We start from the raw sequence: 18,332 nt of genomic DNA, 5'->3' as shown, positions 1-18,332 counted from the left end.
TTCCGAGACAAGCAACATAGTAAAACAACCGCGAAAGATGTGATATGACTGTTGATGGTCTGCTGTATGAAGTTAAATGTGGTCGATTATTTCGATTGTGCCGATTTTCTCACTTCAAATATTGCCCTACATTGTTAAAATCAATGAGATAGTGACAATAATGAAGAAAGCATCAGCCATTATTAGTTACACTGACAGTGAACTGCCATGTTGCTGAAAATGATGTTCACGAACAAGACATCCTGGAGAGTTGAATTTAACCTGTTTTACACAATATTTCGTCATGTTACAGTGGTCTGTATTTGTATGATAGAGGAAACCTAGGAAATGGGTAGGTCTTGAGCACTGTGTGGACAACGGCGGACATAGGTATTGAACTGGCCAACTAAAGGGGATAATACGGTCGAACTGGTGATCAACATTCAACCTCGCCGAAGTCACAAACACGAGCCTGTGGCGCTATAGGAGAGTGAAGGAGTAAGCTGACAACATTGGTGAAACTCTGTGATGTTATCCATCCAAACATCCTGATTTTAGCTAAACGGGAATTCAATCCCCCGATTAGCGACACTACACTTGAACGATCCTCAATGTTTCTCCACAGGTCTTCCTTACCAAGTGCTTGCCTCGGATTCAAACAGGGAAGTGGTTATGTATGGTTTATTCACCGACATTCGTGAGCAACTCGCATTATTCCTGGACAAATCCAAAAGTGCATGAGGTTACGGAAAGGGGCGAGTGGTGACGAATGATTCACCGAGTGCATTCGTCAACACTCGCTCCTTTCCGACAACTGCCAGATGGTCGCTTTTCGGTGTGTCCCGGAATAACTACCCGCTTTTCAGCCACCATAAATAACACGAGATAACAGGAATGATGCAAGGTCGTAGACTAAGGCTTAGTCTCTGAATATATATATTTCTGATAGTAACAAACAAGCCCATTTATATTGAAAAGGAGCCCTAGGCAGACCAGAAATTCAGAACCTGAGGAAATCCAGACTTGCTTTATTTAGGGCTTTAGCACTGCAGAGAGGGCTTGGCAGTGGGGAAAATAATGTGGTTCAGGGACTGTGAGACAGACTAGCAAGGTCGCTATTCGGCTTGTCACGGAGTAATGCCAGTCGGTCACGAATGTCACCAGGTGCTCTAGTTCTCTGGGTTCTAACAAAATGTGGTCAGGCTATCTAAACTGAATGGTTATAAATACATGTAGTAGGCATTGCCGGAAGAACGTCATGCCTAAATTGTCGATCGCTTCTATTCTCTGCTTGTTTGTTGAAATTAGTTGACTCATCGTAATATACCGTATATACTCTATAGGACGCCGATATATATCCTCTTATATGCCTTGACTGAATAGCTGCAAAGTTACGTTTGCGGTGTTAAGCAATACCGGTCTACTCCCATTTGCGAGAACTCCCAGTTGTGAGACAGTGGAGAAGGTAAGTAGCAAAGAAAACACACCTTACTCCCCTATCTGATAGAATGGATTAACCCCAGCTAATTAGGGATTAGCTATTTAACTGAATCTTGTGGAGGTAGCTTAAAAGATAAAGTAATTAACCTACTCAGGTAAATGGCTTTAAAAAAATAAACACTTTGTGTAGGTAACTTCGTGATCATCCCCGGCTCACAGACATTCAACGACTACATCACTACAACCTGGGTGGACGACGACGCTCGCTTTCCCGGCTTACCCATATGGAACCATCATGACACATTCGGCCCCAGGACTAACAACATTGAGAGGTTTCACAGTAGATTGAATGCTACACTCAGTCATCGCCATCCAAACATCTTCAGGTTTATGGAAATCATCAGGAAAATAGAGAAGGCAGAGAAGACCCAGCTGTGCCAACTCGACCTGGGAGGCGCCCCTCGATCGAGGAAACGCGTGTATAGGGAAACAGACAATCGACTACATAGACTCAAAGATCAACTTGCAGATGGAACGAAAAATCACATGCAGTATCTTGATGCAGTCGGCAAACTGCTGAAAATATGAAAAGTGTCAAAATCTCCAAATATGGACCCATGTACAAAGTGTTTCATAATGACACACAAACATCATAATAACGCAAATCATCAAAATGTGTGAATAAAAAATGATAATCGCCCCAACAGATGCCGGCATCTCACGGACATCGGGTCACGAGCTTGGTAAAACAATTGATTGCGGGTCCGACATTTGATGAATGTACGGCATATATTGACCGTTTCCTGAAAATGTACCCTTTGAAGAATTGTTAAATATGAGATTCGGTAGGGTAGTGAGTTGCCAAATGCCTCTAACCGACGTTTTCCTCCTTTAAACGTCATTAGATGCCCTAGCGTCCCTTAGGACAAATACGGTAAATATGCGATACACGAAACTAACTGATGTAACTTTGACTGTGCTAGTCTGTCTCACAGTCCCTGAACCACATTATTTTCACTACTGCCTAGCCCTCCCTGCAGTGCTAACGCCCTAAATGAAGTAAGTCTAGATTTCCACAGGTTCCGAATCTCCCATCTCACTGGGGCTCCTTTTCAATTTAAATAGGATTATTTGTGACAATCAAAATTATATATATTCGGAGACTAAGCGTTAGTCTTACTCTGTGCATGTAGTCTGAGTTTGAGTTTCTGTAGGCCTACGACTAGTCTGTCAAACAGACCATGAAACAAGTATATCGAAGAAAGCCCATGCAAGTCTAGAACATGTGGCAAGTCTAGTTTCTGTTTCCACAGTTTCTGAATAAGAAAGCCTCAGGGCTCCTGTTCATTATATTTTATTTATTTATGTTTTTTTTATCCTGAACTGTTTTATCTGTAAAATATGTTCATTTCAGAGACTAGTTGTTAGTCTAGTGTGCGACTAACATTTGTTTTACCGTTAAACATGACTTGGAACTATAAATACTTCACTGAATAGACACTGAGGAAGGAAAGATACAAACTGCAAAGTCACTGTGGTTATCTCACACGTGACGCAGCACGTCAGTGCAACGGGTTTACATAGAAGAATGCATGTTGAATTTACTTGCTGAAGACGACTGCTGTAAAATAAGGTATGTCACAAAGGTGTTCATGCTGGTTGTAGATTGTCGTCTTTATTGACATTATGGACTAACTACTCACAGCTGTTTCGCAGATAAAGTGAGGTGAGGTGAAATTGGGTTTATCGTCGTGCTTGAGAATATTTCGCTCATATGACGACGTGCATGCGTGTGTATGTGTATGTGCGGCTGCTTGTACTAGCCCAGACTGAAGCTGGTTCTATAGTGTTAGCCCACTGAGATACCATGCCGCAGTGAAGCATGAATACCCCACTCAGACACATACTGACTCCGAGCCGACCAGTTCTTGTTGTACCCATTAATGCCGAGCGTCAGGCAGGGACCAACAAGTACGCGGTCGGGGATCGAAACCGCGACCCTCCGCTCTCCGGGCGGACGCTCTAACCACTACACCACGGAGGCGGTTACGCAGATAAAGTGGGTTTCTCGTTAGTTTTAGCCCAAGTTTGGTTAATCAGTGACTAACATCTGGTCCTGTCCGTTGTTACATCATCACAGAGACCAGGGGAGTGTATCAGTATTGGGTTGCCATGCTCGCTGACTTGGTTGTAAGCTGGTTCCCGGCTCCCTTTGCGCGCGCTAACGTTCGACAAAGCTATAAATTTACAAATTTATATTGCGATATGCGAGACGGGGCCCAGCTTAACTTGGTTGATGCTTGTTATCGTTGCATAGATAGATGCTCATGATGTCAGTCACTGGTCTGGTCAAAACTCCATTATTTTCTGATTGCAGTCGTATAGGTACATATTGCTCAGTGCAGAGTGGGATGTTATCGAAAAAACATTGTGACAGAAAATGCTGAAAAGAAATTACGTTTTATTTACACAATAGGAAAATGTCGGCCACAAATAAATAAATTATTGTTGTATGTTATATAAGTAAATATCGGCCACAAAAACTAAATTATTATAGGTATATAAAATATTATAGGTTTAGGTATTATTCACTTTAAATTAATAAATATTTAGCCATGTAAAATCACAACCTCAACCATCCCCCATCCCGAAGAATATCCACTGGTAGGTCCATTACCGGTTGTTGCGAGCACATTTCGGTTCCGTTCACTTTGTATTGTATAGAACAAGTTAGTTCCGTTTCATGGCCAATTCCCTTTCTACATCAGTAATATACTAAGCAAAAAAGAAACTTCATATGTATTAATTTATGTCCCAAACATATCATTATAGACAAGATGTGTTGCTAGTGCATAAATTTGGTTTATGAGCATACAATAAAACATGATGAGGTGTTAAGGTGCGCTGATTTCACAGGGACCAGCCATCTGTATTGGAGCTTATATCGCGTATGCCCTCTCTCGCATTCACAGCATTGGGCAACATGCGCCATTGCTGTACCATCATGGCGCCCAGGGCTCCTTTCACGAAGCAACCTTTATTAAGGTTAACCTTAACTCCCATTCTTTAACATTGCACTATGGTTACCTTAGTGACTTACGATCACCTTAGTGTTTTGTGAAAGGAGACCCAGCTCTTGAACATTCTGGGGTTGACGTCTCAAGGCATGAAGAGCATTCCATACGATGGGAATGAGGCCAGGTGATGGCCACCCCATGACGTCATTACCCGCATTTTGCAGGAATTATACCCATCTGCAAGAGCAATTGCGCCTAGCGTAGACGTTCATTACGGTTTAGCTGTGCCAGACTCGACCCAACATGAGGACGTCTTGGCATGCAGATGAGCAGCGCGCAAGGGGTTTCGTGTGGTTGGGGCAGTCACTCGATCCCATACAGTGCGTTACTGGTTGACGTTGAGATCGTAAAACCATCACGCAAATAACGTAGCCGAATATGAATATGGCAATCCTGATCTGGGGCGATCAGAGTCGAACCCATTTGAAGCACGTTCGTCTACTCCATCTCATGGCACAGTAGACTGGCTAGCATGCCACGTTCAACATTTGTTTGGCGGGGCGTGAGAATTGTTTATCCCTCAAGGATTGTTAAATTTGGAGAAGTGATTTATATACTACCCATCAAAAGTTTAGACTCACTTAAATGCTATGTTATGTATATACATGTGGTTACATCGAAGATGAATTTCTCCACTAACTTGGGGGAACCAACTGCAGACCTTATGCAGATGATTTGCACGAGGATCATGCATCAAATTGCTGAAAAGCATGTGCAAATATCGTACATGTGAACAGCTGCGTTTTGGTGTAAAGTTTTGTTAAGAATTTGCCAATTTTCACCGAGTTTCATCATTTATTGAAAATAATCTTTTCAACGTTACGAATTTGTTTTACAATGCATCAGTTCATGTGTAAACAGTACCTATAAACAGTATGGAATATTTTGCACAATCTAGTCTAGAACAGTTGACTGAAGTAAGCGGATACATTTATACTAGTGAGTCTAAACTTTTGATGGGTAGTATATTTAAAATGGGTAGTACAATATTATATGGGCGAATACCATAACATATACATATATATATGGTATATTTGTTTAATATAGTTGAAAATGTAAACATAAACGTTCATTCTTGTTTGTGGATCAGATGGCGTCACAAGCGAAGAAAGCCCCGGAGCCTTCCTTGACACCGTCCAAACAACGCCAGCCAGCATTTAATCCAGGACAGATCGATGTTGCACAAGAACTGGCGCCATCCCGTATTTCGCGTCATGGTGACGGGGAATGGTTGCAAGATGATTCAGAACGTGAGGGAACAGACAGTGACGCAACCAAACATAGTGTTGGAGGTAATGATAAACACGATAGAGCACAGGAAGACGCCGGACAGAAGGACTGCAAGAAGGCAGCACAGGAGGAGCAGGTGGACGAATGCGGGGAAGTATGTCCTCCAACACAGGCTGATCAGCAGCAGAATCAGTTGACGGGAAACGCGGGCGTGTCACCTATGACTCACTCAGTACATCGGGGAATAGTGACGCAGCCAGTTCTTCGTGATGGAAATGAGCCAGGATGTCTGTACAATCATGGTGAAGATACCACTGAAGCTGGAGCACTAGCCAGCCCCTGTGACCACTATACTGACATAAAGGAAATAAAACAATTACTCACAGTCGTGCTAACTTCCCAAAACGTCCTTTTTGACGAAATTCGCATGTTGAAAGATGCTCAAGGAAAGACTTCCGTGATCATTAACGAGGCGTTGTCGAGTCACCAGTCTGACTGCAGGTCGTATACAGACGATCAGGTGCGGTCTTTGGATTGTCGGCTCCATGGTCTGTCGGCGGTGTTGGACCACGTTCAGACGCGGTGCATGGAGGCTGAGCTGGTACGTGATACGTTCAGGGAGTCGGAAACGTTATCTTCATCTGACGCACAGGACGACGTTGCCGACGACATTGTCAAAACAAAAGCAGGTGTGATTTGTTTTATTTCTTACACTACATACAAGTTGCATCTTTCACACATTCTACAGGAAGGCATCACCGCAACGCGTAACCTAATACGAAACAACACTTGATGAGTGTGTAGTTGGCTCTGTATATATATTATAGCTACATTGGGGCAGTTCTGTACTTCCTTCCTCAAAAGAAATGTAGAATTACGTTTCGCTAATTAACTTTCATAAATGTTTCAGGTTCTGAATGTTACACGTATGATTGTAACAACGAATTTACTAAAGTTATAGCTATATTAAGATATTCTCAACTTCCTTCCTCGAAAATAATGTACAATTATACGCTTCGCTAATTAACTTTCATACATGATTCGGTTGTCAAAGTTACACGTATCTTAGATCAACACAATTACTTGTCATGGGACATTTTGGACTGATGCTATTACTGGTTTGTTTTGTAGGTGTACCAGACACAGTTCACCAAAAAGAAAATAGATCATGGCTTCGCCATAATCATTTGATGTTAGTCAACAATTTGGATCTGAAAAATGGACTATTCATCGACAGACTTGTTCAAGACGATGTGTTGTTTCAGTCTGACGAAGATACCATTCGGTCCCACTCCACAAGAAAGTGCCAGGTCAGGGAGCTTGTGTCCAGAATTAAACGATGTGATTCTGACCAGTTCATGAAGTTCAAGAACCATTTGATAGCGGAATACCCTCACTTGAATTGTCGGCCGTCTACCGAGGACAAAGAGGAGACGAAGATAAGAGAAAAGTGTGTTGTCTGTAACCTCACAGACATCGTCGATGTTCGTGACATCGTGGATCACTTGTACCAACAGAACTGCATTGATTCTTGTACATACGAAACAATATGGAGAAATGACATTTCTGAAGTGGGATGGTGTCGTCTGCTTAAAGGGATGGCGGGAAATGATTCCAAATGTACTGACGCTATGGTGGCAGCTTTGTCCAGGAAGTATCCCAAACTCTCTCAGGACGTAGCGTGTGCAGAGGGAGACGTGTTGACATGCTGCTGTAACAAGAAGAAACATTAGACATTCAAATCAACGAAGATATGGACGTCATATGTTGAAGCCGATTTTGTACCTCATTCTTAATATCGGAAAATATTCTTGAAATATGACAATGTTTTGACAATGAAGCATTTTATACACTCAAACACCTCGCGTCACGTTCCTATGTCATTTTATGCACTCAAACGCCTCGTGTCACGTTCTTATTTCATTTCATACGCTCAAACGCCTCCTGTCACGTTCCTATTTCATTTCATGCGCTCAAACACCTCACGTCACGTTCCTATTCATACATTCAAACACCTCGTGTCACGTTCCTATTCATACATTCAAACACCTCGTGTCACTTTCCTATTCATACATTCAAACACCTCGTGTCACGTTCCTATTCATAGATTCAAACACCTCGTGTCACGTTCCTATTCATAGATTCAAACAACTCGTGTCACGTTCCTATTCATACATTCAAACACCTCGTGTCACGTTCCTATTCATAGATTCAAACACCTCGTGTCACGTTCCTATTCATACATTCAAACACCTCGTGTCACGTTCCTATTCATACATTCAAACACCTCGTGTCACGTTCCTATTCATACATTCAAACACCTCGTGTCACGTTCCTATTCATAGATTCAAACACCTCGTGTCACGTTCCTATTCATACATTCAAACACCTCGTGTCACGTTCCTATTAATGCCAACATACTCAAATACCTCACGTCACGTTCCTGTTCATACATTCAAACACCTCGTGTCATGTTCCTATACCTGTTCATACACTCAAACATATCTCGCCATGTTCCCGTGGATATGTATTATTTGCAATTGGTAGGTCGTGACATAGATATATTTTCTCCTAGAAATAGTGTCAGACGCCAATGCCCTCTAGACACTCGCATACGATCAAGACGTATATCTGAAAGTAGGATACCTACATGTTGTTATTACTTAATCCCTGTTCATGTATATAAGTCTGTTCTGTGCTGTAGTACTTCACTCTTACTTGACAACGGTATAAGAATCCATACCGAAACGTCGTATCATATATAATAAAAGAAGTTGTTATCCATAAACAATCTTACTTTCTTATTAGTCACCAACTTCTAAATGCCAGTCAAACAGATCAAGACATATATCTGTTGTCGGGATACGGATGTCCTTGACCAACTCACCATCCTCCTGATATGACGTGGTCACGTGGTGTTTCTGTTTCGGAACCAGTGTTTCAGTGTGCAGGGAGGATGCAATTGAGGATGTCGTGGTGGTTGATGGTGTTGTGTGGCGGGGCAGCTTTGGTCGTTGTTGGAGCAACCGTTTGTACAGACAGACCGGTCATTGGTAAGCATACCACTCATTAAAACGGTAGGTCTACATGTAGCTGTACTTTACAAATCCAGAACCGATAATGATAACATGTATTTGGTGCGTACGTGTGAAATAGAAAATTCAAACCACATGATTCCTGTATTAGTCTGTCGCAGTCACTCTGTCCGTCATTCCATATATCTACGTGTCATCCTTATCCAAAGTTGTGGCGTTCATTATGTACATTTAGCTATCTCTTGCAACGTTGTAGTGTAGCAATGTGGAGTAGTGGTGGTCCGATTAATTGAAATAATCGAAGATTGGTCGTAGTGACTAAACGACCAAGCAATCGATCATAATTTCTCATAATCGAACACAACCAATTTTGGAACACTTGTTTTCATGAACAATATTTTTCACATTGTTGGTTTTGTCTGTTACATTTTGTAAGGACTACAAGCTCGTTTCAAGTCATGATTGAATTTATCTTAAAGGCTCCAAGAAATTTATGTTCCTAACATACTAGTCATCCTTTAAAGATGTGAAATTTGCCAAAAAGCCCCAAAAGAACTACGTTTTTTTCCTTATGTTTATGTGCATTAACAAATTTCATAAATGACGCTAACCAATTATTTTCGATGATCGATCGGTTGTAATGAACCAATCATCAATTATGAGATTTTAACCAATTCCCTACACTAATGTTGAGAGGCATTTTTAGCAAGGCTGTTTTGGGGCAAGGGTGGCCCAGTCTCCTCATACTGTAAATCAAGGGTGGAACTCTCAGCAAAGGAATCCTCTGCCATTCCCCATAGAGTGTATGTTCCTGCACATTTTGAACAGGGGCATCTTTAGCTCGAACTTGGCGTTCAAGACTGTAATAAGATGTTCGATGGTGTTCATTTCATCTCCTTGCGTGTCATGTTAATGTTTCGGTGGCGTTGTTGTGCAAATGGCCGCGGCGGCGTGCGTGGTCTGGCGTTGTCATTCATTTCTTTGATGGGCACTTTAGAAGTTGAGTAGATGAAGAACGATGACAGTTTTTAAGGATGTACACATAGGCGGATCCAGAAGGTGCGCACCCTTTGTGCTGAAAGTTTGTTAAATGACCATTGAAACTCGGGTGAAATTGAAGTGTGCACCCCTCCTTTTCTCAATAGTGTGCATCCCCCCACCCCTTTCTCAAAAAGCTGTATCCACCCCTGGTACACAAAATAAAAGAAGTTGTATATCCATAAAAAATGTCATCATTCCTCGTTGTCATTCATGAATATCGGATGACAAGCAAGAGAATTGTTATCACAATGTGACATGACGGCAGTATCCAATACTTCCGATCGGTAACGTTGACCCTTGAATGTCCCTGGCATTGTAAACATATCCATACGAAACGCAGCCCACACTATCACATTACCGTCGGGGCACCGTGTTAAATATAGCGACTTTCACCAGACCAATGAACCCAACGCCATGTCCTCAAGTCGAGATTTTCATCATGTCAAGAAAAGTAAATGTTTAGTAATGTAGTCTGTTAATTCAGTTCAGCAAACTGTAGCACAACTGCACAACGGTGATGTGTCCACCTGTGCGTAGAGCTCAGGTCACAAATCAGTTGAACTTGAGCAACCTTGCGCGTAGAGCCCTTGGGATGGGTGACCGTGTTTGGCAGCTTGACTCCTGACAGTTTCAAGGACTTCAGTCCTGCACCACAACGAAGCACATGTGATACACGTGGTCTCACCATAGCCTTTGCTCACCCAGGAGAGAATGGGTACCCGGTGGGATTGGTCATGTGACTATTAACTTTCTAGCGCTTCACAGGCAGCTTTGGTTATCCGGGGTAATAATAATCAGGTAATATTTGTGCGCTTTGAGCAGGATATGAAGCCTGGAAAAGCACGTTATAAATATTCTACATGGCGCCTTCGCAGCACATGAACATGCCACCCATTTTTCTTGGGATATTGTCTGAACCACGTGCTTTACATGTGTATTCCAGTATGCTTTTAGTATGATCATATGTTTGGACCAATTTTTTTAATTACCTATTGTGTTCAAACAATCGTCAAAATATGTTACAAAAGTGTTGATCACATGATTTTACACAATTGCACAAGTGAGAAAACCGACTTTACCTGAAATGTTGATTTTGATGAGATTTCTTACAAGGATTAAAAAGGCATCACCACAACGCAACAGAAATCACCTTCCAGTTGAAATTGTTCAGCAGAGAGAGTGCACTGTCTGGCTATAAAAATCCAGATTACTTTCGGAAATCGGCATTAGTTTTGAAGGAGTTTCAAGGTCAAATCATTACGCCACGTCTTGACGTTGCGACACCGAACATCGCCATTGAAAGAATGCACGCTGGAGATTACCAATCTTCTGTTACCAGGCGCCTGAATGTTAGTCTGAGCACGATATCACGGCTTACAGCTCTTTACAACCAAACAGGCATAATAAATGACCGTCCCCGTACAGGCAGACCTCGAGTCACCACTGTAGCCCAAGATCGGTACATCCGGGTACTACATTTGCCTGATCGTACTGCCACGGGTGAGAGCACAGCAGCCAGGGTGCCTGGACTTCGGAGGATATCCGGTCAAACTGTACGGAACAGGTTCAGAGAGATTGGACTGAGAGCCAGGAGATCCGACGTCGAGCCCGTGCTACGTCGTCACCATGGCGCTCAACATCTCCGTTATATAAAATTATCCACTTGGTTGTATAGACATTTCCTTCTTCTAAACTGATGCAAAAATTCATGTACTAAAGTCTATTTGTGTACGAGTTATACATGTTTGAAAACACATTTTCGCAACAGATTTCTGTGTTCTGTTTGATTGGCATTATCCATAAAGTATTATACTTTTCTAGATTTCTGTGTTATGCGTTTCTTTTTTTTTTGGAATAGTATATAAACAGTATGACGAAAATGTAAGATGTGCAGTAACGGAATCTGGACTTACACTAGTTGAAAATACGCCTAGCAGTATAAGATGGTGTATTTGACAGGGGGTGATTACCCAGGCCGCCAGCAGCAAGCGACATGGAGACACCCTTATATCAGCCAACTATGTCAAGTACTTAGAACAGTCTGGGGCGAGGGTCGTGCCCATCCGGTGAGCAAACATTCAATTCACCGGGTTGGACGTGCCACCATAGTAATTCTCACTGAATACATTTGCTTGGCTGTAACTACATGCGGAACCCTGTTGATAAAGGTGCTGATATTCTCTTTGTAGAGTTGTGGCCCTTAGGCGTGCCACGATCGGTTGATTTTAATCCCTAATCACTTCACCGTCTCTGTGCTTGTTGACCCGTGAGGGATAAATTGGTCTTCAGCAACACACGCTTGTTCAAAGAGACGACTAACGAGATTGTCTGGTCAGGCTGGTCGACTTGGTTGATGCATGTCGTCGTTTCCCAAACGCGTGACATACTCATGACGTCAATCACTGGATTGTCTGGTCCAGACATGCTGTAGGCTGCCGTCATACAGCTGGAATAATGCTGAGAGTGGCGTTAAACAGCAAACAAATCAAACCGTTGTGCTGATTAGTGCTACAATGAATCTGCGTCCCTCCATGTACACTTAACTTGTCGGGATATACCCTTTATATAATGCATGTACTACAGACTGTGATACCCGCCTCAAATACATCACCATACAATAACCGTTTCTTGTAGGGATCATTTGCCTGAGACATGACCGTATACATTCCCTTGTATTAGAGTGTCACCTGTAATATCTGAAGTATCTGAGTATCTGAATAAATCTGTTTTCAGTGTGCGAGAAACCCCACAGTACTATGAACAGCTCTTCTCCAAGATCAATGGGTAGGTCATCGTTTTGTTGACGGCACCCCCGATTGTTTCTGAGTGTCACTCTTGTGATTCTGTACCCGTTGCCCATCACAACGCATGCATATGTAACCAGTGAAGATCCAGGTCAGAATTGGTCTTCAGCAACCCATGCTTGTCGTAAGAGGCGACTACTGGGATCCGGTGGTCAGGCTCGCTGACTTTGTTGACACATGTCATCGTATCCCAAATGTGTAGTTTGTGTGGTCCCGATTCGATTGAATATTTACAGACCGCCGCCAAATAGCTTGAATATTGCTGAGTGCAGCGTTAAACAACGAACGAACAAGCATAACATGCAAATGAAGAGAAAGATTTTGGTCTCTAGCGCTGTCCTGTGCCCGTCTTGTCGTTACAAATATGTTGTAGTTTTCGTTAACTGAGGACACTACGGTTGTAACGAACTCAAAGGGACCACTAATTTTACATCGTTATGGCCGTAGTTCGTTAGTTACACTGAAATATACAGCAAAAGGGTGGGAATAAAAGTAATAGTTCGTTATATTCGTCAGTTCGTTATATCCGCAAGTTCGTTATATCCATCAGTTCGTTATATCCGTCAGTTCGTTATATCCGCCAGTTCGTTATATCCGCCAGTTCATTATATCCATCAGTTCGTTATATCCGCCAGTTCGTTATAACCGTCAGTTCGTTATATCCGCCAGTTCGTTATATCCATCAGTTCGTTATATCCGTCAGTTCGTTATATCCGCCAGTTCGTTATATCTGTCAGTTCGTTTTAGCCGTCAGTTCGTTATATCCGCCAGTTCGTTATAACCGTCAGTTCGTTATATCCGCCAGTTCGTATATCCATCAGTACGTTATATCCATCAGTTCGTTATAGACGTAGTATATATTTTTGTGTGGTTGGTTCCTACTTTGAGTCGGTGTTGTGGCGTCTACCGTACCATAATAAACGTTCGAGTGACTTGGTTACCTCGTAACCAGAGCAGGAATTGCATGTTGATGGTCGATAGCCGAATGTATATTTTTATCGTAAACATGGCACCTCAGATCCCCTTACGCCATGTTGTTTACTTCATGTACCAGGGTTCTGTTTCCTGGGGGCCATGGTGGCATCCGCACCAGTGACTACTCCAAGGCTGCCAGAATCATCTATGACTTGGCTGTTAAGGTATGTTCACATTTCAGTATTTATGTCCCAGGTACGACATGGAGTGAGTGAGTGATTGAGTTTAATGTTGTATAGGGCCCGAGTCCAATTTATATATTATTCAGTGGAACGTGATATAGATGGAATCTACATTGACCGATGACTTGTAAATAAATTCACTACGTCACTCGCCCTAATTCCTGTGTGTATTATAGGCCAACTCGGAGGGCGAGGTGTTCCCCCTGTGGGGCACGTGTGAGGGGTTCCAGTTGCTGACGTACCTGAGTACAGGCCACGATTACCTGCACTCGTCAGTGGCCTACAACGTCAGCCTACCCCTCATCCTACACCCAGGTAGGCAATTACTGCAGAGATGACTACATGCCGTCATATGGTACAGCTGAAATATGGTGTTATTGTCATTTTGTTCGAGCATATTTTCAGATTTTTGCTTGTTCTCTTTGGGAGCACTTTACTTATACCGGTACTATTGTTTTAGCTACTTCCGGTTGTTGTATATAGGAGTCTAACCCTAACCCTGCTAAGCTTATATTCCTTCCGATCATGCGCAGAAAATACGATTAGTGGTACCGGTATAAGTAAATCTACCCTCTTGTTTACCTACAGGTTACAACACAAGCAGGCTGTTTGGAGGACTGACATCCCAGCTGGCCGCCATCCTTTCCAGCGAGAATGTCACGCCGAACTTTCATCACTACGGCGTGTCGCTCCAGGTAGATAGGTTGTCCGCTAGCATAGATCTACATTTCACACATATAATACATTAGTGGGCTAATGTAGAAGTCACCATGTTGTGGATGTCGGGCAATCCAGTCACTCTCACCCATTTGGCATATTACGCTGCACGTGTGTACGGTACGTCGGGTAGCAACAGCTAGCGTAGTGATATTAACTGAATTTACACGAAACCACTTAACGCCAGATCCTGCCGTATGTAGTTAGTGTAACATGATAGAAATTTTAGAAGACAGGTTGTTCTGAGTTGAATAGAATGTATGTCTACACTTTCATCAGAAGCAAAGTGCGAACGATAACAATCGCCCGTTATGTTTAGTCACGTGTTAGGCTTGTGCTCGAAAACTGGTTACATAATGGATTCCTTCCAGTGCCAGCCGAGTGGAGCTTCAACGAGTCCAGTTTGTCGAGGGCCCGAGGGTTTAAACCCGTTTCGGACTCGTATAACCGAGCGTTGGACATTCAAGATTATAGAATACCGACACAATAGAACACAGTTGGCACTATATAGATATAGTATATCATCGTGTGTATTTCCCTGTAAATTCAGGTTTGGGCTGACTTGTCCATATGTGAAACTGACTTCACATTTAGTTTTGACTTGACATCATGGAACGACATCATCGAAGCAGTTGTGAAGCGTGGTCGAGCACATTATTTCTTTCCCACGGTTCTGTTTATGTGACTCTCGAACAGCTATGTAAACAGCATGGCTTCCTGTGTCAGCCTTAATTCTTATCACTGATAAACGAAATTGTGAAAAGCACCAATGTTTACACGTGAGAGGTTTTCTTATGCTGTCATGCTGCCAGCACAACCAGATGAATGACCACACAAACGAATTTTTGTCAATGTGCGTCCAGACATTTGGTTTTTAAAAACATTTTCCACTGCCAGTTAATTAAGTTACAGTGTGTTGTACGATACGGTACTGATCGAGTACGTACTTGATAGTGGAGTCCTTCAAATCCCCCGTTCTGTGTACTACAGTTCTCACTGTGACCCTGCAGCCGAAATCCTGTACTAGATACGACACTAGTGATGACGTATTGTTGTGGACGGTGTCTCGCAGACCCTTGAGAATACATGAATAAGGCGGTCCAACTCAAGCCTAGAGTGATTGTACAAGCTCTGGAATTAACCATTGGTCTGGGTTCCATCTTGATTATATTTTTCCATTATGTTCTTACATATTTTTAATTTAAGGTAACTTTATTTCTACAACTTAATGTCAGCCTCACAGTGGTGTGGCTGTAGACGTTATCCGACGTCTTTCCATTGTACAGTTGCCTCCCTTGGATTAGATGCCCCGATATTTTGCCATTTTTATGATCACATTGTCTGGCCATCACAACTTTAACTGAACAACGAGCTCTAGTAAATCAATTTCGTCGTGAAACACGGCTGTAAAAGCAGGACGTGGAAATTCATCTGTACAGCGACCTGACATTTTATCATTACAAAGAGCATCGTTATATGTTTTAATGCTCAGTGATTTAAGAAGCGCTTCTGTCAATTTTGTTAATGGTGTATTATGAAATGACTGCATTGTTGATGTTTGTTTGTTTGTTGTTTAACGCCACACTCGGCAATTCTTCCAGCTATATAAGGGCATCGATCTACGCAATTCGGATGCGATGGCATGTGTGTCTGGCCACCCGATTACATTAGTCGCCTCTTACGACAAGCACAGGTTGCTGAAAAACAATACCAACCCGGATCTTCATAGGTCACTTGCTAATGGGATCAGTTTTATATTTACTTTTACTCTTTATATTTACTTACTCTGTATCTTTGCAGACATATAACAAGTCGGCGTCGCTAAGACACTTCTTCCGGGTTTTGTCCACAAACCGGGACACAAAGGGGCAGTTGTTTATATCGACAGCTGAAGGTATATATAATCTATTGCAGTTAATATACACAAAGAACTTAGTTAAGCACCCCCTGACATATCTTACGAGCCCCGATCTTAACCCTTTGGAGCATATCAAAGGGGTCCTCCTGTACAGAACCTTGCGGCCCAATTGGAAGCTGCTTTACACGAGGAATGGCGTAGACTGCACAGGCCCTCGTGTCTTTGCGAGGATTAAAGATTTTATAAAATATATACAAAAATTTGAGATGACCCCCGCCTCCAAATTTTCCTTACAGCATAATACCATATGATGTATTGTACTGAGAAGCATTTCGAGTCGGGGGTCATCTCAAAAACAATATTGTTTTAATCATTAATCCTCGCAAAGACACGAGGGCCTGTGGTAGACTGCCCCTTCGGGGATCAGGAGCCTGGACAGGGGGTATGAGGAGGAGAGTGCTGGCTGTCATAGAGTCACATGGAGGTTACACTCGGTATTGACCTTGAATCGTTTCCTACATGCAAAATGAAATTTTGAATGTTCACATTCACCAATAAATTCAACATTAAACATTCCAGGGCCATACTTGTACAGACATGGTTTTGTAATATGAAAATCAGTGGGTCCTTTTAAATCATCAATTATCATCATAAGATCACCATGGATTCCAATCATTTTGTACTTATTTTATGAGTCAAAGGATCATACGGGTAAGAAAAATTCGATGTTTTTCCATCTCGGTCACCACGAGAAGTTTAATGTACGTGTTGAAAACCTATCATTGCAAAAATACAGGGGGTGCTTAATTAAGTTCTTTGTGTATAGTTTCGTTGGGATATTTTGCAGTAGACCTTAGTTTCACAGCCATCCGTATACTTTATTGTGCTTCTGTTTGATAACCTATCGACATAATACATACACTGTACCTACTTCGGATCCTTAGTACATCGCACGACAGTCAAGAGGAATTTATTTATTCATATGGTATGGTATGATATATAATGATAATATAGTCGTAACTATAATTGTGCTCACATAATTCATCAGATTTTGACGTTTCCTCTCCCAGCCTATCACTATCCGTTCTACGGCACACAATGGCACCCCGAGAAGATCAGTTTTGATTGGAACCCCCGTCGTGATGTCAACCATGGAGCTAACGCCGTCCTGGTGTCACAGTACTTAGCCAACTTCTTCGTCAATGAGGGTAATAGTGTTTACAACCTTTAAGGAAAATTCCGACAGTTATGAAGTTACTGGGTTTGTTAAACATGCACAAACACGCAGTAAGACGGAAGTACGTTTTCCTCTTTCAGCCAGAAGAAGCTGCCACAAGTTCCCCAGTGACAGAGACGCGGGTCAGATTCTCATTGAGAATTCCTTCATGAACTACTGGGATGACGGTTCCTTCCAGCAGATCTACTACTTCAACTACACCATACACACTGGGGACAACCACTTGGTCGGCTAGCCTCACCTCGACTACAGACATTCTGGTCGGCTTCCTATTCGTAGGGGAGCAACTTGACCTGGAGAAATAATACTTGGTAGGCTAGCCCATCCTCTGAATAACCACTTGGTAGGCTAGCCAAGCCAGAGAATAGCCACTTGGTAGACTAGCCTATCCAGAGAATAACCACTTGGTAGGCTAGCCCATCCAGAGAACCACATGGTAGGCTAGCCCATCCAGAGAATAACCACTTGGTAGGCTAGCCCATCCAGAGAATAACCACTTGGTAGGCTAGCCCATCCAGAGAATAACCACATGGTAGGCTAGCCCATCCAGAGAATAACCACTTGGTAGGCTAGCCCATCCAGAGAATAACCACTTGGTAGGCTAGCCCATCCAGAGAATAACCACATGGTAGGCTAGCCCATCCAGGGAATAACCACTTGGTAGGCTAGCCCATCCAGAGAATGACCACATGGTAGGCTAGCCCATCCAGAGAATAACCACTTGGTAGGCTTGCCCATCCAGAGAATAACCACTTGG

The 18,332-nt window shown here is 42.6% G+C and overlaps 2 protein-coding genes across 2 annotated transcripts; both read left to right on the top strand.

Annotated features, from left to right (window-relative positions):
• The first annotated feature begins 2,848 nt into the window (after positions 1-2,848).
• Positions 2,849-7,584, top strand: LOC124262105. The gene is made up of 3 exons (XM_046696553.1): positions 2,849-3,052; positions 5,587-6,415; positions 6,858-7,584. The coding sequence occupies exons 2-3, from the start codon at positions 5,587-5,589 to the stop codon at positions 7,457-7,459; spliced, it is 1,431 nt and encodes a 476-aa protein (XP_046552509.1). The 5' UTR covers positions 2,849-3,052; the 3' UTR covers positions 7,460-7,584.
• Positions 7,585-8,515: 931 nt separating this feature from the next.
• Positions 8,516-18,034, top strand: LOC124262107 (gamma-glutamyl hydrolase-like). Its single transcript, XM_046696555.1, has 9 exons — positions 8,516-8,779; positions 11,763-11,868; positions 12,536-12,586; positions 13,661-13,745; positions 13,940-14,078; positions 14,352-14,458; positions 16,281-16,374; positions 17,409-17,546; positions 17,656-18,034. The coding sequence occupies exons 1-9, from the start codon at positions 8,626-8,628 to the stop codon at positions 17,808-17,810; spliced, it is 1,029 nt and encodes a 342-aa protein (XP_046552511.1). The 5' UTR covers positions 8,516-8,625; the 3' UTR covers positions 17,811-18,034.
• The last annotated feature ends 298 nt before the right edge of the window (positions 18,035-18,332 follow it).

The sequence above is a fragment of the Haliotis rubra genome, unplaced genomic scaffold (assembly GCF_003918875.1).
Source record: "Haliotis rubra isolate DU_JTF1 unplaced genomic scaffold, ASM391887v1 Scf821, whole genome shotgun sequence".
Taxonomy (NCBI): Eukaryota; Metazoa; Mollusca; class Gastropoda; order Lepetellida; family Haliotidae; genus Haliotis; species Haliotis rubra.
This window is presented reverse-complemented; position numbering and strand designations above follow the sequence as displayed.

Excerpts from the sequence above, each read along its gene's own strand:
- LOC124262105 (XM_046696553.1), top strand. The coding sequence starts at position 5,587 with ATGGCGTCACAAGCGAAGAAAGCCCCGGAGCCTTCCTTGACACCGTCC. Across the intron at positions 6,416-6,857 it reads CATTGTCAAAACAAAAGCAG|GTGTACCAGACACAGTTCAC; the intron begins GTGTGATTTGTT and ends TTTGTTTTGTAG.
- LOC124262107 (XM_046696555.1), top strand. The coding sequence starts at position 8,626 with ATGACGTGGTCACGTGGTGTTTCTGTTTCGGAACCAGTGTTTCAGTGT. Across the intron at positions 11,869-12,535 it reads GCGAGGGTCGTGCCCATCCG|TGTGCGAGAAACCCCACAGT; the intron begins GTGAGCAAACAT and ends ATCTGTTTTCAG. Across the intron at positions 13,746-13,939 it reads TCTATGACTTGGCTGTTAAG|GCCAACTCGGAGGGCGAGGT; the intron begins GTATGTTCACAT and ends TGTGTATTATAG.